This window comes from Rhinolophus sinicus, linkage group LG02 (assembly GCF_036562045.2).
Source record: "Rhinolophus sinicus isolate RSC01 linkage group LG02, ASM3656204v1, whole genome shotgun sequence".
In the NCBI taxonomy this organism is placed as follows: Eukaryota; Metazoa; Chordata; class Mammalia; order Chiroptera; family Rhinolophidae; genus Rhinolophus; species Rhinolophus sinicus.
The window spans coordinates 28,754,550-28,781,048 of NC_133752.1; the positions used below are offsets into that span (position 1 = coordinate 28,754,550).

General features: G+C 39.0%; 2 protein-coding genes across 7 annotated transcripts in view; one reads left to right on the forward strand and one right to left on the reverse strand.

Annotated features, from left to right (window-relative positions):
• Nucleotides 1–59: 59 nt before the first annotated feature.
• Nucleotides 60–26,499, reverse strand: part of GAR1 (GAR1 ribonucleoprotein) — a 28,919-nt gene continuing 2,479 nt past the window's right edge. Inside the window, exons 1-8 of one of the 6 annotated variants that reach the window (XM_019741904.2) lie at nucleotides 9,129–9,475; nucleotides 8,858–8,985; nucleotides 8,274–8,520; nucleotides 6,621–6,775; nucleotides 5,886–5,945; nucleotides 2,363–2,501; nucleotides 743–823; nucleotides 60–364 (exon numbers count right to left, since the gene is read on the reverse strand). In XM_019741904.2, coding sequence (XP_019597463.1) covers nucleotides 351–364; nucleotides 743–823; nucleotides 2,363–2,501; nucleotides 5,886–5,945; nucleotides 6,621–6,775; nucleotides 8,274–8,508 — 684 coding nt within the window. In that variant the 5' untranslated portion in view covers nucleotides 8,509–8,520; nucleotides 8,858–8,985; nucleotides 9,129–9,475 and the 3' untranslated portion in view covers nucleotides 60–350. The other 5 variants (XM_019741910.2, XM_019741907.2, XM_019741905.2 and 2 more) reach the window with 5 other exon arrangements.
• CFI (complement factor I) overlaps nucleotides 18,786–26,499 on the forward strand; it is a 46,606-nt gene continuing 38,892 nt past the window's right edge. The window contains exons 1-2 of the mRNA XM_019741902.2: nucleotides 18,786–18,929; nucleotides 19,118–19,252. Coding sequence (XP_019597461.1) covers nucleotides 19,196–19,252 — 57 coding nt within the window. The 5' untranslated portion in view covers nucleotides 18,786–18,929; nucleotides 19,118–19,195. The remainder of the gene's footprint in view (nucleotides 18,930–19,117; nucleotides 19,253–26,499) is intronic.

Below are 26,499 nucleotides of genomic sequence, written 5' to 3' on the forward strand. Positions count from 1 at the left end.
TGGTCTTATTTTCGGGGAAACATGGTAGCTCTGGTTTAATAAACACAGCTCCAAATAACTTAAAGGAATAAAACGCTTTATTTTAAAAATTCATATATGCTGCAAATGAAAACTGTCCATTTATTAAGCAATCACAGTTTCAAGAATTATATAAAACATGAGAACACTTGTTCATACACTTTTAGAGCAAAACTGCCTATTCAGTTGCACTGTCTGTATGATGATGACATGTAAGTGCCACTGCCGTAGTTTTTCAAGACTTGCTCAAGAAACAAGTTTCTGATCCACAGAAGTAGATCATGCAGGTTAACGCAGATATCAGCTGGAGAAGTTTCTGTCAACTGTTACATTTAATGTCCTCTCCCTGATTAAAAGAGAAAATGAAAGTATTAAGGGTATAGAAAAATGAATCTTAAATAGTACCATCACCCAAATCTCAAGTTTATCATCAGCACTAGTTCTTGTAATGTTTAGCAAACCTACTTTACCCAATTTACCTGTCATTCATATTACAACATTTTATTTTTCAAATTAAAAATACAGCAAAATAAATTAGAAGTAGGTGACAAAAATTCAAAGGGAAAAGCAAGGAAAAGTGACATAAAACGAAACTATACAGTAGGTTAGAACAAACAACACCATGGTGTTCTACTTACTTGCAGGCAAATAGAAATAAACTTTTAAATGATAAGACAATACCAGGTCTGGAAATTCAGTATTTAAAGATCTTTTCCACACTCACCTCTGAAACCACCGCCGCCTCCTCTTCCTCCTCTGAAGCCCCCACCTCTACCTCCTCCTCCTCTTGCACCTCTAAAACCACCTGAAGATCAAGGAGACATTGATTAAATAACGGCAGTCTATCAGGTTCTGATAAGCCTACAAATATCAACACCATTCTTACAATTATAAAGAATAAATACACACATTATTTCATCTCACAGAATTATTTAAAAGATAAAAATGGAGAAACTGTAGTAACTTCCCAGTTGAGCAGCAGGCTAAAACCCTGTATTACTTTAAAGTAACCAATGTTACTTGAAAGTTGGATTTAGCCCTACTGTTAATGTATGAGTGCCTTAGCTTTTGGTTATGGTCAATTCTCTTTTGACTGAACAAAGGCTTTTATGCTAAGAACAAGGGTAGCTGATATGGTGGTTTCACTTGGGGACTGCTACAATAAACACAACGTTCGGGGTGAATGGGGCTGTATATGGACCGTGACTGACACACACATTGACGAGCCCTGAAATTCTAAACTTTTAAAGTGTTTTTCTATTATCCAACACATATCGACTTCCTATTTCAGTCTTCACTTTTACATATTTTGGGGGCTAACTTTGTAAGGAAAGATGAATTATAAAAGGAGAAATTGTAAAAGGAAACAAACATACATTTCCAAAATACTGGTATAAAAATATAAAGGTCTAAAAAAAATAGAGCTGCGAATTTTTTAATGTTACGTATGAGACTAAATATACCATAAGAAAGAGGGGACTCTCCCTTCATTAAATTCTCAAAGGGGTACTCCCAAAAATAGTTAAGAAAGAAATATGTTCAGATCTGTTAAGACAGTATCTCCTAGGTACCTAGACCCCAAAAAAGTACATTTGTGGAGTGAAATGATAATTGAGAGAGGCAAAGGTAAAAACAGAGTTCTCTCTTTTCTGACCCAGTAACAGAAGCTTTCCAATCCCAATTCTCAACTCCTCTTCCTTACACTTTGGCTCTGCCCGTCATCTGGTCACCCACCCACCACACCATTCACAGATGTAAGCACGCCCAGCCCTGCTCATCACCTACTGCCCACAATGAAGAATGCACCAAAGCTCTGGGGAAATATGTCAAAATACTGAACTCAAAGCAATAACTTATTGGTAATGGTCTTTGACATGACATTAGAAGATGTAGATTTTATTTCTGGGCTGCCAATTGTTTGATTAGGGCAACTTTTGTAAGCCTCCATTTCCTCATCCATAAAATAAGGATAGCACCTGCCCTGAAAGGTTTTGCTGACTATTAAGAGAATACTTGGATATTAAGAGAATACACGACCAGCTCTCAGTACATAATCAACACTCAGTGACACTAAATTCAGTTACAATCTTATACTTCATAAAATGCCCAACAAAATATGAATAACCCAAAGAGATGAAATCCCTCAATTTTATACTTTATTAGATTTTTCTTTTTAAATAAGTTATGAAACTAAGTATTACTATGGCAATCTGCCAAGATTTGAAAATAGCTTTACAAAATAAACAAACATAAAGGAGGTTTGCCTTTACACAGTTTAATTGTACTACAGAATGAGCTGCAACTTTAAAATCTCATTAGAAAATTTTCCCCACAAGTAACTTACCGCCTCGACCACCTCTGCCAACTCCTCCTCTGCCTCCTCCTCGACCGCCCCTGCCACCGCCTCTTGGAGGTCCCTTCTCACCTGGAGGTCGAGGTAAAAACCTCTGCAGTGGCAGCAGCTTGTATGGGTCTATATAGAACTGGAAGTATAACAGAAACAATTAGTGTAATGACTTGGGGGGTAGTATAGTGTAATCATGAGAACCTACACACTAAACTCAAAACTGCCTGGGTTCAAATCCCAACCCTACGACATACTCCTGTGTAGCCCTGGGCAAGGACTTAGCTTCTTTATGCCTTAGTTTTCTGATCTGTAAAATCAAGGTTATAAAGTACGTACCTCACATAGTCCTTGTGAGGCTCAAAAAAGTAATGTATACAAAGCACTTAAACTTGGGCACAAGATAAGCATTATATGCAAATAAATAAAAACCGAGGCCAATTCAATCTCATTTCTCCTTAGAAATAAATAATGCCTTCCAAAAATTAACCACATTTTCACTCAACAGAACTACCAAAAGAAAAAAGAAACTATTAAAATTTAGCGTTAAAATCCAAAATAAAGCATTGACTCACTATTTCAAGACTTTACTAAAGAATCAAATCAGTAACTTCTTACTCAACATAGAAAGTAATGAAGGATTTGTAGAAACTAAACCCACTTTATATTTAAGGTTAAAGACGACATTTTTCACAATAGTGATATATAATGGGGTATATTTCATAATTTTACACAAAACACACGAGGGTTTCAAACCTATAATGTATTACTTATAACAAGATGTCTGACTGTCTCTTTAGCTATCACCTTATCACTCCTGTGCCCTTCAGAGCACATTCTCTCAAAAATATCGACTAGCTCTGCACTGTCCAATGTGGCAACCACTAGCCACATGTGGCTATTTAGATTTAAATTAACAATTAAAAATTCAGTTCCTGAGTCACACAAGCCACATTTCAGGTGCACAAAAGCTACAAATGGCTAGTGACTACTGTATTCAGCGGAAATTTCCATCACCACAGAAAATTCAATTGGGGCTGGCCCGGTGGCTCAGGTGATTGGAGATCTGTGCTCCTAACTCCGAGATCGCTGGTTTAAATCCCACATGGGCCAATGAGCTGCACTCCTTACAGCTAAGATTGTGAACATCAGCTCTCCCCAGAACTGGGCTGCTGTGAGCACCCGGAGGTTGGTGTGAGCTGCCATGGGCTACCTTGTGCCAGCATGAGTGGCCGGCAGCCAGCGTGAGCTGCCGTGGGCTGCTGAGTGCTGCCGTGGGCTACCACATGCCAGCGTGTGGCCAGCAGCCATCGTGAGCTGCTGTGTGCTGCTGTGTGCTGCCATGAGTGGGTAGCAGCCAGCGTGAGTGGCCGGCAGCCGGCGAGAGCTGCTGTGAGCAGCCCCGACCGACAACTGGCGACCGACTGCCTCAGCTGGCGGGAGCACAAGGCTCATAATACCAGCATGGGCCAGAGAGCAGTGGCCTACACAACTAGACTGAGAAACAACGGCTTGAACTGGAGTGGGGGTGGGGAGGAAGAAAATTCGATTGTACAGCATTGGTCTAGAAACTATTATAATAATCTAATCTGCATAGCGATGGTCAGAATTTGAACAGTGGATCTAGAAACAAGGAGCAGTACAATGTACCAATTTAGCATCTGTGATTTAAACACACACACACTCACACACACACAATAAATCCTCAAATAAATAATACTGTGAGCAAAGGCAGGCATCCAGATCAAATGTAAGTGGCTACTACAGGCAAATTCTTTTTTTCAGGTCACCAAATGAGAAGCCTGGCTCTTCGGCCCACCAGAAGCAGTGCAAGCTCCCACTGGGTACTTGTCAGGGTTTTTATAGCCAGGCACCATCTGCTAGCAACAAGGCAGTGTTCCCATCTCATCTCCTATTCCAGCTGGCTTCTGGGCCCACCAGTCCATTGGCTCCAGGACCTGTTGCCCTCCATGTTGCTAAATCCAATGAACAGCTTGCAACAGCATTTTGCCAAAGTTGAGCACTTGTGAAAACCATTTTTATGACACTCTCCTAGATGCCTTGTCCTTTATTGGCAGTTACTTCTCTGTCTCCACTAACAGATGTGTAAATTTAGGAGTTGCCCCAAAGCTCTTTTCCTCTCATTCTTTCTTCCTAGACTGTATAATATACTGTCTGTACAATGACAACTTCCCAATTCTATCTCTAGTCCACTCTTCTTTTGAGCTCCTACGTGAATATCTCACAAATTCTTCAAACTCATTATGTCCAAAGCTGAACTCATTCTCTTCCCCCAATTCCCTTCTTCTCCAGTGTTGCCCATTTCCATGAATGGTGGTGATGCCATCCACAAACATGCTGAAATCAGACAATCCGAAAGATGGTGATATTACTTCAACTGCAACAGCTCATCAATTACCAAGACTTATACTACTTTCTCTCTCTGTCATAAATCAACCATTTTTACCCATTTCCACTGTCACAGTCAGTCCTAGTCCAAAGTATCTCTTCCAGGACTAATGCAGCAGCCTCCAACCTGGACCCTTTACATACAGTACTGACTCTTTCCCAAGGTGCTTTTATTTTTCCAATGATCTTTTTAAGTATAAATTTAATCACATGTATTCTAATATTTAAATACAAAACTAAAACTAAAGTCTAAACTCTTTCCCACGACCTTAAGTAATCTAGCCCCTACCTGCCTCTCTAGTCTTAATTCACAACTTTCCCACTCCTCAGAAATGTTCAATGTCCAAACTATACCTCCACCTTTTTCAGATCCTTCAAGTGGCTACTGTCTCAGAGACTTGCACACAGTTTTCTCCACTTGTAATGCCCTTCCTGCTCCTCTCTGACTATTGCAGGGGTCCCAAGTGCTAGCCTAACTATATCAAAGTTATCCAGTTTTCCTTTTCAAAACTGAATCCTGGTCCCTACCTAAGACCTAGTGAGTCAAATTTCCAGATGTGGGACCCAGAAATATATCTTAAAACCTCCTCCAGATAATTCTGATGGGCAGCCAGGTTTGGGAATAACTACTAGGCAACTTTCAGGTCTGAGCTCCAAGCTCACTTCCTCAGAAAGCCAATACACTAAATTCGGTCCCAATACTAACATTTCCATAGGAACCTGTATTTCTCCCATAGCATGTATTATATTACTCAAATATTTGTGAAATCATTTAATATCTGACTTCTCCCAAATAATGTAAGTTCTATAATTTAATGTTTTACTTAGAATGTTTGATCATGCAAGGCTTTTCAATATGAGAGTTTTACATAAACTATAAAACATACTCTAGCAGTTACAGAATTTGCTAATATGACAAAGAATACTTTCTGAAAGCCTGTATTAAATAAATACTCTAGAAGACAAGTTCAGTGGTTGAAGTATAGAATATCTCAATTTAAGAGGTTCCCTGGTGATATACTGTGGGAGTTTCAAGTGCCCCAACCAGGACTGCCCTGAGGTAGGTCGTTCACTTATAAAACCAAGGATCCTAGTTATCATAAGCTTAACTCACCTTCTGCAGTTTTTTAAAGGAAGATGCCTTCATGTTTTCTGACAATTTAACTGAAAAATACTATTCATTTTATTAAGGAAAAAGCAGTTAAGATCAAAGAAAGTAACCTTCTGAATTCATGTGTAATTTTAAAAATAACAAGGTTAGAATAAATGGAAATGTTTAGGAAAAGTAAGAAATGAGTTTCTAAGAGGAAGTTAAGATTGTTTTAAAACTTCTAATTCCTGGGCCTCAGGTGGTTGGAGCGCCGTGCCCCTAATGCTGAGGTCGCCGGTTTGATCCCCACATGAGCCAGTGAGCTGTGCCCTCTACAGCTAAGATTGTGAACAGCTCTCCCTGGAGCTAGACTGCGGTGAAAAGCCAGAAGTTGGCGTGCGCCGCTGTCTAGATAGCAATGTGGGGGGAAAAAAAAGTTAAATCCATTTAAAAAACAAAAACAAAAAAACCCTTCTAATTCCATCAGTGGCACCACCATACCCAAAAAGCAAAGTACCTCAATCCTGCAGCATTTATCCAAATGGCAGTCATTTCTAAAACCTTCCCCAAAGGGCCTATCCTTTCAATATATTATATATGGAAATACATTCTCCTCTCCTGATTCTCCCTTATGGTCCAATCTTAGCAATACTCTGTCCAATTTAATGAAACAAGTTAATTTAATCAATACTTAGCTCCAGAAAAAGCAAATAGTAACTTTTCAATGAGATCACTAAGCCTTCCAATCATAAAGGATACAAAATCTCTAAGTTGTCCAAATATTTCATCCACTTTTCCAATTTGTTCTTTGTTTTCTAAATAAACTGGAGCATTGAAATAAGGCACCTTATTTTCATCTGTGGTACATTTACAAACTATGTCATCTTCACAGGGATGCAGGAACTCTCCTAATACTGAAATAGGACAAGAAAACATCAAAATTAAAACAATTTCAAATGATATTGAGCAACCTCTTCTGGAAGCTTCCTTCTTGGTTACCTGGGATTTCACCTATTCTGTTCTTAGAGACAGAAAAGCCTTCCTGCGTTCCTACACCAACTCCACAACATACTGGCTACGTGACCTGGGATTAAGGGTCTCACCTTCTCTCTGCTTTACTGTCCTCATCCTTAACATAGGGCTAATAACTGTTCCAACACCTACTATATAGTACGGTGAGGAGTAAGTGCAATAAATGCCAAGTGCTTAGAAAAGTGCCTGGCACATTGAGACCACTGAACCTATTATTTTATTATAGTAACAACATTATTTGATTAAACACTATGTTACACTTTACTCTCTATTCCTCCTTCTCCCCAATCCCTAACTATAAAATGAGTCTTTGTTGTTTTCCTGTCTTTTTTCTCCCCTTTTATACCTTCCCATTACCACCTCTTCACCAATGACTCTTCAATATTTTTCAGGAAAGTCTGGAATCTCAAAATAACTACATTTATTTCTGATTGACTGTCACCCCAAACTAAAATACTCATCACATTCCTGCAAAACCACTTTCCATCCCTATCACCCAGGATCAAAACCTGGAACCTTTAAATAATTTCAACTATTAGCCAAATTCTTCTGAGTTTGTTTCCACGGAAATCTCTCTCTCATCTAACCCTTCCTTTTTCTTCTCACTTTCACCATGCTCTCAATGCTTCCCTCATGCATGGACTGTTGCAATGGCTTGGGGGTTAGGACGTTTGACTGTCATCATTACCCTCCTCAAACCTTGCTGCATACTGAGCCAACCTATTCTTCATATTATTTGACTGTGTTAATCCTTTCTCCTTTTGATACAGGCTTCTACTGTCAAATCTGTCTCACTTTCCATGGCTTCCATCTCACTCATTGATAATTACTCCAAAACTACTCAAATTAGGTCTTTTTCTTGACTTTCCCTCTGTAATTTCCCTTCCAAGCAATTTTTTTCTCACTTCTCTTACTTGCTAGTAATTGAAAACCTGGGCTTTGGACTCAGAAAACTTGCTTTGTATCTCAAATATATCATTCACTGATTGAACACTTATGCCTAACTATGACCATAGCAAAGAAACTTAACTGAATCAGTTTTCTTACCTGTAAAATGGGGGCAGTAAGGGTAAGCATACAATATTACCTATTTAATACCTTCCTTTCAGCCCAAACTCGAGTTCCACCCCGACGATGCAGTGTCCTTCAGCTTCCTTATTCTCTCTCTTACTTGCCACAGCAGGATTGCAAGTCAGTTTACAGCATCTCCACAGATTTGACTCCCAACCAAGCAGCAACCGCCTATGGGAGTTGCTGGATCTTACAGCACCTGACTCCCAGTCAAACTTACTGGTAACACAAACCCACCACCTCCGCACCCCACCCCTACCCCATTCTACTCCCCGAACCCAAGCAGGCTAAGCTTTGAAGCCGACATACAAACTACATGTTCTGGAGGTCCTAGGTCTTGGCCTTTGTTAAAGCCTCCACGGCCACCCCCTCGTCCAAATCCTCCTCTGCCGCCGCCGCCGCCTCTGAAATTGCCGCCGCCGCCTCTGAAATTACCGCCGCCTCCACCTCGGAAGTGATTGTTGTTGCTGCTGCCGCCGCGATTAAAGCCGCCACCTCCACCACCTCTGTGAAAGCCTCCACGACCTCCGCCTCGAAAAGACATACTCGCTCCTACCTGGAGAGAAAAACAGAGTGTGCCTTTTGGTCACTGTAGCCTCTGGGTACATCACCTAACCCCTCTGGGCCTCGGTCAGAACACCCTAATAAAGAACAGTAATAATAAAAGCAACCCTGACACCTAACCCGCGGCCAAGCCGCCGGCGACGAACCCTAAGGGCGAGTGAGGAGTGTCACCTCCCGCCCCATAGTCCTCTGAGCGCCCCTCACCAGCCTCGTCCCCTAGCAGGCAGCAAGGTCTTCACGGCGCCGTCCCTTCCTTCCCTCCTCTCCCTCCCGCAGCTGGGTTCTGCGTCCCGCATGCCCGGGTCCGCATTCTCCCTGCTGCCACTTACCGGCGCCACGTGCACCTCAGGCCCCGGCGCGCACACCCACCCGCCCGGTACTTCCGCCGCACGCGCCACTCCTCGGCCACCGTACCGGCACACAGCGGAGGCGGGGGAAAGACCAAACACTCGAATAACTTTTTTATAAAAACAAAACAAAAACAGTTACCGGCGGAACCAGCGACCTGTCACCTTTCCAAAACAGCCTTCAACGCTGGAAGAGTTGCAATAATAGCTAACGTCAACCACTGCCTTATGACAGTTAGGGCGATTTGCTTACCAAGGAGCCGAGGAAGTGACGTATAATTGCGGCGTCCGTTGCGTCACGGTGTTGCAGGAAGTGCCGCCGCGGTGTTGCCCTGGGAGACGTCCCGGGGGAGAGACCCGGCCCCTCTGGCGGCGGCCCCGCGGGTGCCTAGTGCGCGCCGACTGGCCTGCGTCCTTGCTTTTCAGGCTGCGCGATGACCCTGCCCGCTCATCAGCTCGTTGCCAGCTCCAGCCCACATCTAAGGAGCTTTGAACCGTGCTCTGGCCAGAGGTGGATGTGGTCGCGGCGAAACTCAGTGGGAGGGCGCGTCTGCATTCTTGCCAGTCGCTTTTTCCGTGTTTTTGGAACTACGCGTGATGATGCGCTGAACGTCCTATGGTTTCACTAGTTCAAGGAAGGAATAAGTGCGCGCGCGCGTACTTTTAAAGAAACTGTGTTATCTGATAGAAAGCCAAACCGTATTTTTATCTTTTGTAGCGGGATAGTTTATTCATTTGTCAAGTAGGTTTTACGCACCGCCGGGCTGTACACGGTCTATACTACAAGCCTCTCACCCCTTCTTGCTTCAAGCCCTTGATATCTGACTTCAGCTTCTGCTGAAACTTCTTCCGAAGAAAGTTAATGCCCTCCTATTTATTAAATTTGGTTGGTCTGTTTTACACCCGAATTTTCTGAGACCTTAACCTTTGTATCGGACACAGTCGACCTCCTCTGAAAGTGTGAGGGTTGGTATTTCAGAGGGTTATTTTGATCTTGAAAGAACTTTTCAAATTTAATTATGGGGATGGTAGGGATCACAATACGCCTTCTACACTTAAGTATAAGCTGCTTGAGAAAGTACCTAGCAGTCCTCCATATTAAAAGGAATTTGATATATGTACTTTCACTCAGATTTGATCAATTTACTTTAAATTCCATACATCGTACAGGTAGAATTATTCGTAACTGTCCCGCTCTATTTTGCTTGTGTCATTTAACAGTAACATTTACATTCAGTGTTTTTCTCCATTTAGTGTTCCACTGTTATCTTCAACTCACTGATGAAACCATTGAACTTTTATGGGACTTGCAAGATTACCTGGTGCTCCTTTATTTTACATGAAAGGAACTGACATTCAAAGAAATGAAGTAACTTCCCCAGCTAATCAGAGGGACAACCTAGAACTTCGTATTCTCACAGTCTGTAGTCCTTTTCTGCTCCCCGCCCCCTTCCCAAATTGTTCATCATTCCAGTTCTGTTTGTCCTCATGGTAGCATAATACTTTTGGTTTCTGAATCTTTGGACTCAGACTTTTGCTCACTCTCCTTCTCTATCCATTATCGCCATCCCCTCCTCAGCCTTGCTTGCAATCTCTTTTATCCAGCGCTATCAATGTCTATTAATTCCTTCTAAGGTAGCTTTCTACTGTCATTAGAGGCCTCCTGTTGTCACTACTATACTTTCTTCTGTTATTCCTACCCTAAGTCACCCAATATATAATCTACAAGAATTAAAAGTAGAGAAATAATAGCAGTGAACTACAACTTCTCACATTCTGAGCATCTTTATTGCCTCAAAATAAATAATTCCAGGCTTAACTTTTCTTCCATCTGTACTGCCTGTGATGATATACCTTACTAAAACCATTTTCTTGTACCATAGCCATCACAAGACCCCAAATAACTCCCCATTTCCTTTAAAAACAAATCTAAAGTAAACTCTGCACTGAATGGGCCTTCTATATAATTAATTGTCTTTCCTTCCTGTGCTATATGCCTTCCCTCTGCCCCATCAGGCCAGCACCATTGCCTTGTTTCTCTTTCTCTTCCGTAGCTGAACACTTCCTACTTGGAAAAGCTCCATTTCCCATCAACTAGACCAGCCTTTTTCTATCTTTTTACACTGGAGGAGCCCTTAAAATAATGTTCATGTCTCAGAAACCCCTGCATAAAAATTTATATATTATATATATATAAACTAATTTATATATAAACATACATATATATAATTACATTTTATATACAAATGTTATACTATACATAACGCACATATATTAACATATATATAAATTAACATATATATGTTAACATGATCAAGTTGTAGACATAATGACCCAATATTTGTCAGTGCTCTCTTTTAACTGGTAAAATACATGTAACATAAATGTCACCATATTAATCATTTTTAAGTGTATAGTTTATTGGTTCACATTATTGTGCATCTCAGTGCTCTTTTAAGTAGAGAATGATGTTTCTCTGTGAATATGTTTAGTTTTGTTCAACTTATTAGCTTAATTCTGTAGTTTACTCCTCCTCACAAAGGATGTCAGTTCTGATGCAAATTGAGACAGGAAACTTCAGTTTTTCCTTTAATTTAGTAAAGGTTACAAATTGATTTTAGTGAGTGTTAATCTATTTATAGGCCTATATATAAATAAAAGTGTTATTTTTTGAAATTAAAATAATGAAATTTACCTATTTAGTATGAAATCTTTGCTTATTTTTTGCTGTGTATATTCTCAATTCTGTGTTGATCTTGAAATTGGCATACACAGATTTCATTTTAAACCAAAATGCAATGATTTCTTTGTTCTTCTTAGTGCCCATTAGACAAGAAAAGGCTTACTGACACAAGAAGTTGAAAAGTACAGTAAAATGTTTATTTCCTATGAGTGGCAGAATGCTCTTTCATAGAAATGCAGAACTTGTACAAAGGCAGATCGGTAAATTTCATCTTATGTTTATAACCAACTAACAAAGTTCTTCCTCTTCTCTCAAAAGTCAGGTGCTCAGGCTGAAAAGAAGATTCAGAAAAAGGAGCCCTCGTTCAGTCATACACTTGTGTTGAAAGAGAGGGAAAATACTGTTCTCTGTTGTTCTGCAATTTCCCCAGGTGGTTTGGTTTAAACTTCACACTTGAGACTTCCTCACTTTGAAATATAAGCAGCAGTGGAAATATATCAAGGTTTCTTTCTACCGTGTGCTTTTTCCAAAGATTCACTTTCTATTTAAAACCAAGAATCTTGTCACTTGAAATTAAAATATTTTCCCCAACCCCTTCAAGATACTTATTCAACTAGTTCATGTGATGAAAAATGTCTACTAAGTAGGCAAGTCTGTAACCATTCTTGATCTTCAAAGCATTTGGCAAAATGTAGCCTACTATTTTCTTGAAAGTACTCCCACAGTTCAATTTTTAGGTCAAACATCCTGTTAAGAACGAAAATCTGTATTAGTCTATCTTACTATGTAACAAATTACCCCAACACTTAGTGGTTTAAAACAATAAACATTATCTTGCATAATCTCTGTAGGTCAGAATCTTGGTGGTTCTGATTTAGGGTCGCCTGTGGTTGCAGTCAACTGAATGCCCAACTGCGGATGAGGTGGCTCACTCATGTACCTCGCAAGCTAATGCTGTCTCTTGCTATGAGGACCCAGTTCCTTGCCAAATGGGCCTATTCACAGAGCGCTTAAGCATTTTCATGATGTGGCAGCTGGCTTGCCTTAGAACAAATGATCTCCTAAGCCATAAGGTTTTCTGCATTTATATGGTCTTTGTCCAGATTTCCACATAGTTTTTTAAATATTCTTGAGTGAACTGGCCTTTGATAAGTTTAGCCATTTTTGTAGCATTCAGAATTTTTTTCATTTCAGCTCCAAAAATTTCTGACGCCAGCACTTTTTCTGGGAGGAGAGCAGTATGTTGTGAATACATCAGGATTTTCTTTTTTGTGAGAGTGAACCTTTTCAGCGAGCAATGCTCAAATCATGGATGAGGTACCATCAGCGCAAATGCCAACACACTTCCTCCAAGACATACTTTTTGTTTCCAATATGAAGACAACAGTAGATGTATCTTGGCCTTTGGGGCAGCATTTTATTATCGCAGAAAAATGTTCTTGAATTTCATTAGAATTTACATATCTCACAAATGCTACCATATGACATTTATTATCGAAATCTGTTGATCCATTAGTGTGGATAAAACGTTTTTTGGTTTATTATATAAAATCTTCAGCATCATGTGACATATTATCAATTACATCAATTTATCAAGCTTTGAGAGTGAAACCTTTTTAGTTCCTTACATTATACAGTATGCTAGCATTTTACTCTATAAATTTACATACTAGAATTGAGGGTCTTACCAACTGTAGAGCGTTTTACTTTTTTAGTCAAAAACTTCTGCTACTTAATAACTTGCTTTTTGAAACTTTTTACAGAACTGACCTTTTTTTTAACAATTTTTTTTATTCTGGGATTTCAAAGGCCATTTAAAATTATGTGCTCTTTCAATCTCATTTGTAGTTAAGTTTCTTCAATTTTGCTGGAGCCATTAAGTTGTGATTCTTCATTACTAACTTGATCAGGATTACTTAGGCCTAGAATTCTCTTCCATTTCCCACTTCGTCTTCGAAAATTACGTTGGACTATAAGTCATGTTTGTAAAACAGGTGCTAAAAGTAAAACAAGCAAACTAAACAAGGAAATCACAAAACAAAAATGAAATATTTAAAAATACAATTCACTTTTAATCTACAAGTTCCAGGTTTTGCAATATTTACAACATGACAAAATAACAGGGAGGCATCTCAGCACAGTGCTTACAAAGTCTTTCCTGAGGATTAAAATTTACCCCGTGATTTGGTATCATATCAGGAAAGCTTGTTTGCTGAGGGAGGCTGGGAAGGATAGATAGGAGATAGAGTTCAACGGGGAGAGGCTGATGCCCTCAACCTATCCTCCGTCCCTTGGTACAATTCAGCACACACCGATTATCAACAGCCTCTCCTGTCTCACATCAAAAACTGAGAACAGACTCAACCAATAAGCATATTCATGTGGAAGAACACTGCATCTAGCTGAATGACCTCTAGCAAAACTGACAGGGCTGCTTGGTCACTGTTCGTCACTGCAAGTACTGACATTGCATGGAGAAGGAAACTCAAAAGAACTGTTTTCCAATCTCTTCTGGAACCCCTATTAACCTCTCACAGAACCCCTAATGACACCTGCAGACCCCAACTGAGAAATGTGCACTGCACTACAAGCTCCTGCAGAGTGGAAACTACATCTTAACTTGTTTTGGTATCCTGAGTACTTAACACAGTGCCTGTAAAAACACAAACAAAACTGATTCCCAGTAAGTAATCATTGCACTTAACTCTTCTCTGTATTTTGAATTTCTGCCCATCCATTAAGGTTTTGCTTGCCAACAAATAATCAACGAAGAGATTATAAAAGAGATGGGGCGGGGGCCGAGAAAGGGTGTAAATGATTCAAATGAGGGGATCCAAGAGCTATGAAAGTATACATCCAATTGCGTTACTGAGAAGCTAGGAAATCTAATTAAAATACTTGGTAAGGAGATACTGTAAATGACGAGAAAAGGATGAAAGCCTTTACATTGAAACAAAATTTTAAAAGCATGCAGCCAAGTTGCCATTAGATTGGAAACAGTAATATGAATTCATGACTTTCTTTTTAAAAAATTTTTATTAAAATTTCAAACCAAAAGTTGAGAGAGCAGTATAATTAACCTCTATATACGTCTATATAATCCAGCTTCAATTACCAGCTGTTCGCAGCTTTTGACTCATTTATTCTATTATTATTATTATTATTTTACATATTTTTTGCTACAGTATTTTTGAAGTAAGCTCCAGATAGCATTTCATCCATAAATACCAGCAGAGGACTTTTTAACATAAGCATAATACCATTATCACACCTAACAAATGTAATAATTCCTTAGTATGAGCTTATAACAATCCATGTAGAATTTTCCCAAGTTATTTCAAAATGTCTTAATAATTGGTTTTATCAAGTGAAGATCCAAACTATGCCCATGTACTACATTTGCTTGATATGTCTCTTAACTGTTTTATTCTTTATCAGTTTCCCTATTTGTGTGTGTGTGTGTGTGTGTGTGTTTTCATAGCATTTACTTCTTAAAGAAACTGAGTCTTTTGTAGAATTCCCCATCCTCTTGCCTCTTGGTGGCATAAACCATGTTTCTCTATCCTCTGTATTTCCTGTATACTGGTAGCTAACTGGTAGTGATAGCTAGATAACTGATTATGCTCAAGTTCAATTTTTGGTTTTTTTTGCAAAAATACTTCCTATAACATCACATAAGGAGGCACATGATGTCCGGTTGTTTCGCTTTTGTCGATCTTAAGATTGATCAGTGAGATCAGTGTATCAGCCTGATCCATCTATTAGGAAGCTCCCTGCCAACTTTTCACCTGATGGTTTTAGCAGCTATCGATGATCATCATTTAGATCCACTGGTTCACAGGGGGCTACAAAATGCTGATATGCTAATTTTATAATTTATTCAGCAATTATTAGCTGAAATAGCTTTCCATCATTTAAAAAATATTTATTGTTATTTCAATCCTTTATTGTTCTTTTTAGTGCTTAATTGTTTCATCTATGGTTTGTGAGAATACCTTCAAGTTGGGTCCTATGTCTTTTAGTTCCACTCACTGGCCTCTGATAGCTTTCTTGCTATCTTACACAAGATGTCTCTATTTGACTTATACATTTGCTGCCCCAGCCCTTTCTCCAATGCCTAGTACCCTGAATGCCTTAAGACACATATGCTCCAGAGGGCAGGAGATAAGGCCTGGCACATTGGTAAAATTTTTAGGAAACCAGTGCTCAGGAACCTGACAGGACATACTTTCTAAAGTAAAAGACGAATTATTTCATCTTGCATTTCCTTACGTAAAGAAGGAAGCACAAAACCTAGTGAGCCTTTTTGAGAATATTTCCTCTGGGGAATATTTGCTTTGGGGTGAAATATTTCACACAGAGGAACACTGCTCTGGCTGCCAGAGCAGGAAAGGGTTCTTCAGTGATCTGCTGGATGTTGACCTAGTGGTGTTGGAGGTGTCAGTGGTGGAAAAAACATTACATAATATTTGAGGAAAATCCAATGGGAGAATTACAGTACAGACCCTAGGGTTCTGGAGCAAGGCCATGCCATCCACAGCAGAGAAATAACTTTTTCACCTCTGGACCCTGGTAACTGTGGAATAACGGAACATGGACATTATGTCACCAGGTGGCCAGAAATACCCATTATAAGCTGGGTCCTGTCAGACCCATGAAGCATAAGGTTGAGCACACCCAGTAAAAATGTATTGTAAGATGGAAGTGTTATATCCAGAAACAAACACAAACGGGACCAAAGGACATAAGCAAAGTGCATGAGCAGGGAGCCTAGATTTCCCCCTCCTTGCCCTGAATCCAAACTGCTGCACCCGTGCCCGTCTCTCAGCTCACACCTACGGCTCTGTGGGGAATCTGGTACGACCAGCTGAAAGAGGAGAGAAAAGCTTGTGTTTGGTTTACAGATGGGGTGGCTCAGTATGTTGACGCAAGCTAAAAACAGACAGCAGCTCATTACAACCACACTTAGGAGTGGTTTTGAAAGACGTGGTAAGGGAACGTTCTCCCAACGGGAAGAGCTTCAGCAGTACACCTGGCCATCCATCTGTGTGCAAAAATGAATGGCTCAACGTTAGACTACACATGAAATCACAGACAATAGTGATTGACCATCTTTTGTCCTAGAATGAAAAATATTCAAAGATTAAGATCAAGAAGGTCTGGGGTAGAAACATGTGGATGTACATATAGGAATGGGAATGAAGTGTAAAAGTCTTTGTTTCACATGTTCACACCTACCAGAGAATATCCACCAAAGAAAAGGCACTAAATAACCAACAAAATGACTCAGCCAGGTGATATCAGCCAGTCTCAGTCACCAACCACCCCAGTGCGAGCCCACTTGGCACAAGAACAAAGTGGCCAAGGGAGCAGAGATGGAGGCTACCCATGAGGCCAACAGCATGGACCCCTAAGGTTTATTTAGCTACTATCATCAATAAATGTTCAATCTGCCAGCAACAGAGACCAGTGCAGAGCCCCAAGATGGCATAATTCACCAAAGATACCAACTAGCCATTTGGTGATAAATGGACACAGTCTGTCCTTTCAATCTTAAAAGAGACAGTGGTATGTTCTTACAGGCATAGACATATACCCTAGGTTAGGAGGTGCCTTTTCTGGCTGCAAGGCCTCAGCTAAGATCATGCTCCAAAGGATCACAGAGTATTTCATCTTCCAACAAGAGATTCCATATAACATCCTGTCAGACAAAGGGAGCCACTTTACAGCAAAGGAGATGTGAGAGTGTGCCTATGACCCTGCAATTCACTGGTCATCACATACTGTACCACGCAGAACCTGCAGCCTTGTGGAGCATTGGAGCGCCCATTGCAGGCAGAGCTGAGGTGCTACGTAAAGGCAATACTCTGTGAAGACTGGGTGTTACACTCTAGGAAGTAGTATATGCCTCAAATCAAAGACTTTCATGTAGCATTGTATCCCCAAGAGAGGGGAGACACAGGTCTGGGAGTCAAGGAATAGAATCAGGAATGACCACATTTACCATCACTCCCAATGACTAATTGGGGGCTTTTTGCTTTCTGTCCCCACAACTGTGGATTCTGCAGGGTCAGAGGTCTTATTTCCCACAGGAAGCATACTTTTGCCAAGGGGCACAGCAAGACTCACACTGAATTGTAAGCTAAGCCTTCTGCCTATTGCACCTTGGGCTCCTGGTGTCTAGAGACCAGCAGGGAACATGAGGAGTCGCCATCTTGACAGGGCTAACTGACCCTGATCATTCAGAAGAGGTAGGGCTGCTCTCATACACTAGGTATGGAACCATATGAGCTGGTTGGGTGCCTCTTGTGACAGCAACTAGAAAAGAATGGTAACCAGGGGCTCAGACCACTCCTGGAAGAGGTTACAGGTCATGCTATCAGGTAAGCAAGCCCCTGAGGCTAGCAGACGTGGAAGCTCAGGGTAAAAGGAATCTAGTATGGATAGGAAGAAGGCAGAGGATGAATATCAACTGCGGCCCCAAGATCGATGATGAGGGCAGGGGCTGTAGTTTTCCTATCACCTCCCTCGTCTAAATTTTCCCTCTGGAAAACAGGCCCACTGCAATTTTGAGTTAGCCACTCTTGCAGCATATGTAGATCTAAAAGGTGCAGATGGTGGGCTCTGGAAAACAGGGAGGTGAATTTCCCAGATTCATCCCTTCAAGGGAGGTTTTGTTGCCCAGCTGTGAAGAGTGGGGTCAGCAGACACTTCCTTCTGACAGAAAGGAATCATCCGTTCCTTCCTGGTCTGCCTTAGCTACAGGAAACTGCCTGACCGAAGGATGTGTCATTCCTGGGCAACCGCCACCAGGTGACTGAGCAAGGCAGGGTTTAGTGGTCCCCTCATTTCTGCCTGACCCAGGGGTACTGTGACCGGCCACACTCACTCCAGCGCTGCCCATGAGCTGGCCAGCGCTTTGGCCAACTGCACTGCAGTCCAACTTCTCCCTTCCTTTCACAGGATTTGACTCCTAATTAGTATCTTGCACCCAAAACTGTCTCACATCTGCGTCAGGAGAACCCAAACTGTGACAGCATTTTTGCTGTCACAAATTTATTTTATAAATAAAAATGAATCCTGCACTATGGTTGGTGCTAGGTCAAGAATATTTATTTTGGGAAGTTTCCTTGCACTCAGAGAATATAATTTGATCCCAGCACAGCCAATGCTTGGCAACGGAACTGTTTTCTTGAGGATCGTTAATGTATTCAGCATAGCCTTCAATCTGATGTTCCTCTTGCCACCGCCTCGTCTTCAACCATAAGGGAAAATGTTATCATTTTACTTAACCAAAAACATAAAAAATTATCTTCCAGTATAGTTTCTGTCTTCCCTGGAAAACAGAATGGAGGCATTATCAGTACCACGGTAGGGAAAATCAGTTTCCGCTGGGGGAAGCACGGTCCCTATTGGTTGCCTCCCTCAGCCATTTACTGGGAAGGCTTTCTTTGGTTTCAGTTACGGTAAACTCTTTGGATTGAAGCCAAATTCTCTACAAGTGCAAAAGTACAAAGCTCTTTTGTACTTAGGTTCGCTCTTTTTAAATATTTTTTCAGAGGTTAAACATTAAATTTCAAAAGAAAATCGTGGCTGAAGTGTCCACAGTAGAGACGCAGACGCTGAGTGTCTCCAACATGAAGCTCGCTCATGTTATTCTGCTCCTTTCATGCTTCTACTTAAGTTTTTGCAGGGTAAGTAATTCAATATTTATGCAAACTATTTTAAGTAAATATTTTAAATATTATAAAAATATATTTTAAATCTTGAGATACTATTTTGATTTAAAGATTACATAGTTCAGTTACCAACAGTGGCAGTAGACAGTCAGTACCACAGTGTTTGTTAATATCTTGATAAAAGAGCTTTAAGAAATTGCTTTTTCGTATGCCCTTGTCTATGCCTAGAAATTAAACTGAAGGAGGATTTCAGTAATATAGATCTGTAATTTGCAGTAATCATATTAAATCAATAAACATTTACCAAGCTCCTTCTGTGTGCAAAGTATAGTGCTGAGCAAATGGCAAGACTGATCTCTTCCTTCAGTAAGCTTTTCATACAGTTGTAGCAAGATGATATAAATATGCCAATGAGGAAACAATAAGCAAGATTTAAATAACAGTTGAAAACACAAGAGAAGGAACTATTAAAAGACAGAAGACAGTAGATACTTAATTGCCAAAAAGTGGTGCAAATATCATGTGCCACGGGACTTTAATGAGAGGAAAAAAATCCCTTCCTGCTAGGTAGTCATGTAGAGTTTACAGACCAAATGGGATTTGAGCTAGACCCATAATTCTGGATTAGATTTGGTCAGTGGAGAAAAAGAGGATGTGAGGACCTGCCTTTCCAGCCTGGAGAAGCAGCAAGTGCTATGGCAGCAAGATAGCAAGTTAGGCTTCTCCAGATGAATAAATCCATTTACTCAGAATGGAGACCTGTGGGCAACTCAGGGAGTTAAATCTGAAATGACAGATTGTAGCCAGGTTGGAATGTCATCTATTAAGGTTACAAATGTTTAAGACATTTCAGATATTTGTTGATGATTGCCTACTTTTGTGATCAAAGCATTTTTGAACAGGATTCCAAACACTGTTTTGTCTTAATGCCAGTTTGTAGAACCAAATATTTAAAGAAAACTACTTAAGAATTCAGAATTATGTACTTCAAGTTTCTTGTAACTTCTAAAATATATGCAATGTTTATAATAGAGAACAAATGGAAATAAACTAAATTCTCATTGATAAGAAATTGATTAAATTATTGTGCATCCATAAATGAACTATCATGCACCCATTAAAATGATGCATTCTATAGTTAGTGAAAAAAGACCTTACTGAAATCTTATTTTTGCTAAAGAAAAAATACATACACACATGTATGTGTTTGTGTGTATGTATGTACACACACACACAAATACACACATAAAACTGCTTATATAAATGGCATCGTAAAAGTTCTTGGAGGGTATATATCAAATAGTTAACAGTTGGTATCTCTAGGTGATGTGATTACTGATGATTTCTGTTTTCTATTTTATAGATTTATGAATTTTCAGAATTCAGAAATTGTTTTATTCATTCTTCATTTTTCTTTTTTAAATACCAAATAAATGTGTGTTACTTTACAACAAGAAACAAACTGTTTTTTTGGGGAAAAAAGACATTCCAGCCACATTTTCAATTGCTGAAACAAAAACAGAATAAAAAACAAAATTGGAAATAGTAGTTTTCACTTATGGAAAGAAAAAGAGCCTCTTTCTTTTACTGAACAATCATCCAACAATAAAGTTGTCTTCATTCCTTTAACAAACAGCATTTTGAGAGGAGTTAATGTCACATTTGTGAAAATTTCAGAACTTCTTAAAATATTAGTTTATAAAAGAAAATGGAACCTGAGAAATAACCATTTTTAAATGGAGGTTACCATAGAAACAACATAAATGTGTTCAGAGAAGTTTAAAATGTATCTACATTTTCAAAATGAAATAAAATAGATACAGCTGGGAGAAATTTTTGTTAATTTGAAAGTTGGGAGCAGATTTCTTTCTAGGGAATAAACAGCCCCACTCGTTTTTTATATCAAAATATTTTAATGTGCTGATTTGGACATGGATTATGTTAATGACAGGGATGGCTGGCAGTGGGACAGATTTAAGTTGTTCTGATGATGAAGTGAGAATTCTGGTTTTACTGAACCTGCCCAGGAAAAATAGGTAAGGGGACTCAGGAAAGAAAACTCCAGAGCACTGAGGGAGTGGCTGCTGTATTAATAACCAAGGGATATTAAAGAACAGGGAAGCCAAATGTTTCAGTCAGTATAGTTGTCTACTGTGATGGTATGGTGCTGTGACATAATCTCTCACCGAAAGTTAAGTTTTTATTTTACCCTTGAAGTTTATTACAAACTTAGGTTTATATGCATAGTATTTTGGAGAGAAAGAACTAGGGTGAATTTCAGTAGAGTGACAAGATGCTGGGAAGAGAATATGTACAGGAGGCAACCTGCAATGCAGAGTGAGGTGAGGAAAAATGGCACAGAGGGCAAATGCGAACAATTTGTCCCTCCACAAAGAGACAGAAAAATCAAGCAAACTGTCAGAACTAACTTAGTCTGAACTCCAATTATCACTCAAAGGCCTACAGCACCCGAGTGAACTCTGAATGAAAGAAAAGGCAACTTTAAAATGGTAGGAAATCTTTGTGGCATATTTACTTGTCCTCAGCTCAGGGGCAGTCTTGAAACTGGCAGTCCGTATTCCCAGTGTGGAATTCTAGTCTCTAGTTCTAGAGAGGGCAGAGCAGACTTTGTCTTTGTTTTACCAAAGTCAGAGTGGAAACGCAGCAGGCATTCCTCAAAAGCATTGTAAAGCAAACAAACAAACGATAGCCCCTGAGACAAAAGATTACAGTTGAGGCACACAATAGAGTGCCAAAGTTTAGGAGGAAAAGTTAGGGAGAGAGTATCTATGAGAAATTGGGGCATTCCAAAGCCCCTGTGTATACTCAGGAATTTAGACAGCAACTACAATAATAGTTGGAGACTTTAATCCCCCACTCTCCATAATAGAAAATCTAGACAGAAGATCAGTAAGAAAATAGAAGACTGTGGCAGCACTATCAGCCAACCTGATCTAACAACTAGACATATACAGAGCACTCCACCCAACAACACCAGAATGCATACTTTTCACAAGTTCACATGGAACATTCTCCAGGATATACCATAAGATAGGTCACAAAACATGTCTCAATAAGTTTTTTAAATATTGAAATTATATGAAGTAGTTTTTCTAAAGACAATGGAATAAAGCTAGAAATTAGTAACAGAAAGAAAACTGGAAAGTTCACAAATATGTGGAAATTATACAACATACTCTGAAACAACCAATAGTCATGGAAATCACAAGGGAAATTAGAAAATACTTAGAAATGAATGAAAACAAAAATACAACATACCAAAGCATATGGGATTTGGCAAAATCAGTCATCAGAAGGAAATCCATAAATCCAGTACATGCTTACGATTAAAAAAATAACAAAGATCTCAAATCAATAACCTACCTTTATACTTCAAAGAACTAGAAAAAGAAGAAAGATCAAACTAAATCCAAAGCTAGGAGAAGGTAAAAAATAATAAAGATTAGATTGGAAATCGGAAAAATAAAGAATGGCAAGATAATAGAATCAGTTAACCCAAAAACTGGTTCTTTGATAAGACCAACAATACTGGCAAACTTAACTAGACAAAGGCAAAAAAGGAGAAGGTGCATATAAATAAAAATCAGAAAGTGGAGACATTACTACTGACCTTACAGAAATCAAAAGAATGATAAGAGAATAATATGAACAATTACATGCCAACGAATTACATAACCTAGATGAATGGACAAATTCCTAGAAACATACAAATTACCAAAACTAACTGAAGAAGAAATAGGAAACCTAAACAGATATTTAATAAGAGATTAAATCAGTAATAAGAAATACATCATCAAAGAAATGTACAGAACCACATGTCTTCACTGGTGAATTCCACCAAACATTTAAAGAATTAACACCAATCCTTCTCAAACTCGTCCAAAAAACAAAAGGGAGGAATACTTCCTAACTCATTATATGAAGCCAATAATATTACTCTGGTATCAAAGTCAGAGAGAGGTACCACAAGAAAGGGTACAAAGCAGAGATAAGGGCTACCTCCCACCCCCACCAAAAATACCTAGAGATCTACAATATTCTTTATTCCTTTGTGTACATCCAGATTTCCATCTAGGATAATTTTTCTTTTGTTTTAGGACTTTTTTGTAACATTAATTTTAGTGCAAATATGCTCGCAATTAATTCTCTCAGCTTTTGTATGTCTGAAAAAATTATTTTGCCTCAATTTTTTTGAATATGTTTCTGGGTATAGAACTATAGGTTGACAGTGATCCCCCACTGCCAGTATTTTAAAAATGTTGTTCCACTGTCATCTCACTTGCATTATTGATGAGACCTCTGCTGTCACCCTTACCTTTGTTCCTTTGCACGTAATGTCTTTTTTCTTTGACTGTTTTAAAGATTTTCTCTTTATCACTGGTATTTGAGTAATTTCAATATGACATACCTTGGTGGAATTTCCTTCATGTTTTTTTCTGCTTGGGACTCATTCATTTTCTTGGATCTGTGGATTTATAGCTTGCATCAAATTCGGAAATTTTTCACCCATTATTTCTTCAAATATGATTTTTGTTTCCATCTCACTCTCCTCTCCTTTGGGACTTCATTACACACATACTATGCCACTTGAACTTGACCCACAGTTCACTCATACTCTTTGTTTTGTTTTTATTCTGTTACTTCCATACTTCATTCTGGATAGTTTCTATTGACCAATCTTTAGGTTTGCTCATTTTTTCTTCTGCACTGTCCTATTAGCTCCATCCAGTATATATTTTTTTTATTTACTTCCAAATACTGTAATTTTTATCCCTAGAAGTTCAAGTGGCTCTTATATATTTTATATCTCTCTACTTAATCTTTTGAATATGTGGAATACAGTTATAATAAATACTTTAATATCCTAGCCTGTTAATTCTAACATCTGTATTAGAATTCTCAGTAAATTTCAATTGATTTTTCTTCTTATTATGGGTCATATTTTCCTGTACCTTTGCATGCTTAGTACTTTTTATTAGATGACAGATATTTTGAATTTAACCTGTTAGATGCTGGGTATTTTTGTATTCCTATAAATATTCTTGAGCTTTATTGTCAGATGCAATTAAGTTACTTCAAAATAGTTTGATCCTTTCAGGTTTTGCATTTAAGTATTCTTAGGTAAGACCAGAGAGCTCAGTCTAGGGCTAATTAATTATTCCACACTACTGAGGCAAGATCCTTCTGTGTACTCCAGCCTATGCCCCATGAATCATGAAATTCCAGTCCGAGTGGTGAGAACAAGCACTATACATGGCCCTGTTTGAGCATGGGCCCTATTTGGTAGAATTATTTTGGGTGGTTCTTTCCCCAGTCCCTGGTAGTTTCTTCATACCCAGGTGCTGGTAAATACCCAGCTGAATTCTCAAAGGGGATCTTTTACAGAGCTCTAAAGTTCTCTCTCTATGCCACTCACTTTTTCCCAGTACTTTAGTCTGTTTAGTTGCTTTGGTCAACCCAGACTCTCAGTCCTGTCTCCTTAACTCTAGAATGCCAAGTTCTCCCTCTTTGTTTGGAAACTCCCCCAAGGCAATCAAATGGAACAATTGTAGGGCTCACTTCATTTGTTTCTCAGTTCCCAGGGATCACTATCCTTTGTCGCCTAACATCCAGTGTCTTGATAATCATTCTTTTCTATATTTCACCCATTCTTGATTACATTAGGCTGAAGGATAAATCTGGACCCTCTTACTCTATCTGGACTGAAAACGGAATTCCCATTTAATTTGATTTTAATTTAAATACACACATTTGATTAGTGGCCATCCCCTGAGATATACAGTTAACAATTGCTGTGGTTGCTGTAGTTGATTTTTAAAAATACAAATGTAAACTTGCAACAGGCACTTTTTAAAATTGTATTCTTTAACAGACATTGTATCATAAACATAAGTTAATTTAGTCAACTTCCAGGTCAGCCCTGATATAGGCAGCCTCATATACATTATGTGTTGGAATTATTTAAACTCACATCAGGTAGTTCCTGTCTTCAAATATGATTTTTGTTTCCATCTCACTCTCCTCTCCTTTGGGACTTCATTACACACATACTATGCCACTTGAACTTGACCCACAGTTCACTCATACTCTTTGTTTTGTTTTTATTCTGTTACTTCCATATTTCATTCTGGATAGTTTCTATTGACAAATCTTTAGGTTTGCTCATTTTTTCTTCTGCACTGTCCTATTAGCTCCATACAGTATATTTTTTATTTATTTACTTCCAAATACTGTAATTTTTATCCCTAGAAGTTCAAGTGGCTCTTATATATTTTATATCTCTCTACTTAATCTTTTGAATATGTGGAATACAGTTATAATAAATACTTTAATATCCTAGCCTGTTAATTCTAACATCTGTATTAGAATTCTCAGTAAATTTCAATTGATTTTTCTTCTTATTATGGGTCATATTTTCCTGTACCTTTGCATGCTTAGTACTTTTTATTAGATGACAGATATTTTGAATTTAACCTGTTAGATGCTGGGTATTTTTGTATTCCTATAAATATTCTTGAGCTTTATTGTCAGATGCAATTAAGTTACTTCAAAATAGTTTGATCCTTTCAGGTTTTGCATTTAAGTATTCTTAGGTAAGACCAGAGAGCTCAGTCTAGGGCTAATTAATTATTCCACACTACTGAGGCAAGATCCTTCTGTGTACTCCAGCCTATGCCCCATGAATCATGAAATTCCAGTCTGAGTGGTGAGAACAAGCACTATTCATGGCCCTGTTTGAGCATGGGCCCTATTTGGTAGAATTCTTTTGGGTGGTTCTTTCCCCAGTCCCTGGTAGTTTCTTCATACCCAGGTGCTGGTAAATACCCAGCTGAATTCTCAAAGGGGATCTTTTACAGAGCTCTAAAGTTCTCTCTCTATGCCACTCACTTTTTCCCAGTACTTTAGTCTGTTTAGTTGCTTTGGTCAACCCAGACTCTCAGTCCTGTCTCCTTAACTCTAGAATGCCAAGTTCTCCCTCTTTGTTTGGAAACTCCCCCAAGGCAATCAAATGGAACAATTGTAGGGCTCACTTCATTTGTTTCTCAGTTCCCAGGGATCACTATCCTTTGTCGCCTAACATCCAGTGTCTTGATAATCATTCTTTTCTATATTTCACCCATTCTTGATTACATTAGGCTGAAGGATAAATCTGGACCCTCTTACTCTATCTGGACTGAAAACGGAATTCCCATTTAATTTGATTTTAATTTAAATACACACATTTGATTAGTGGCCATCCC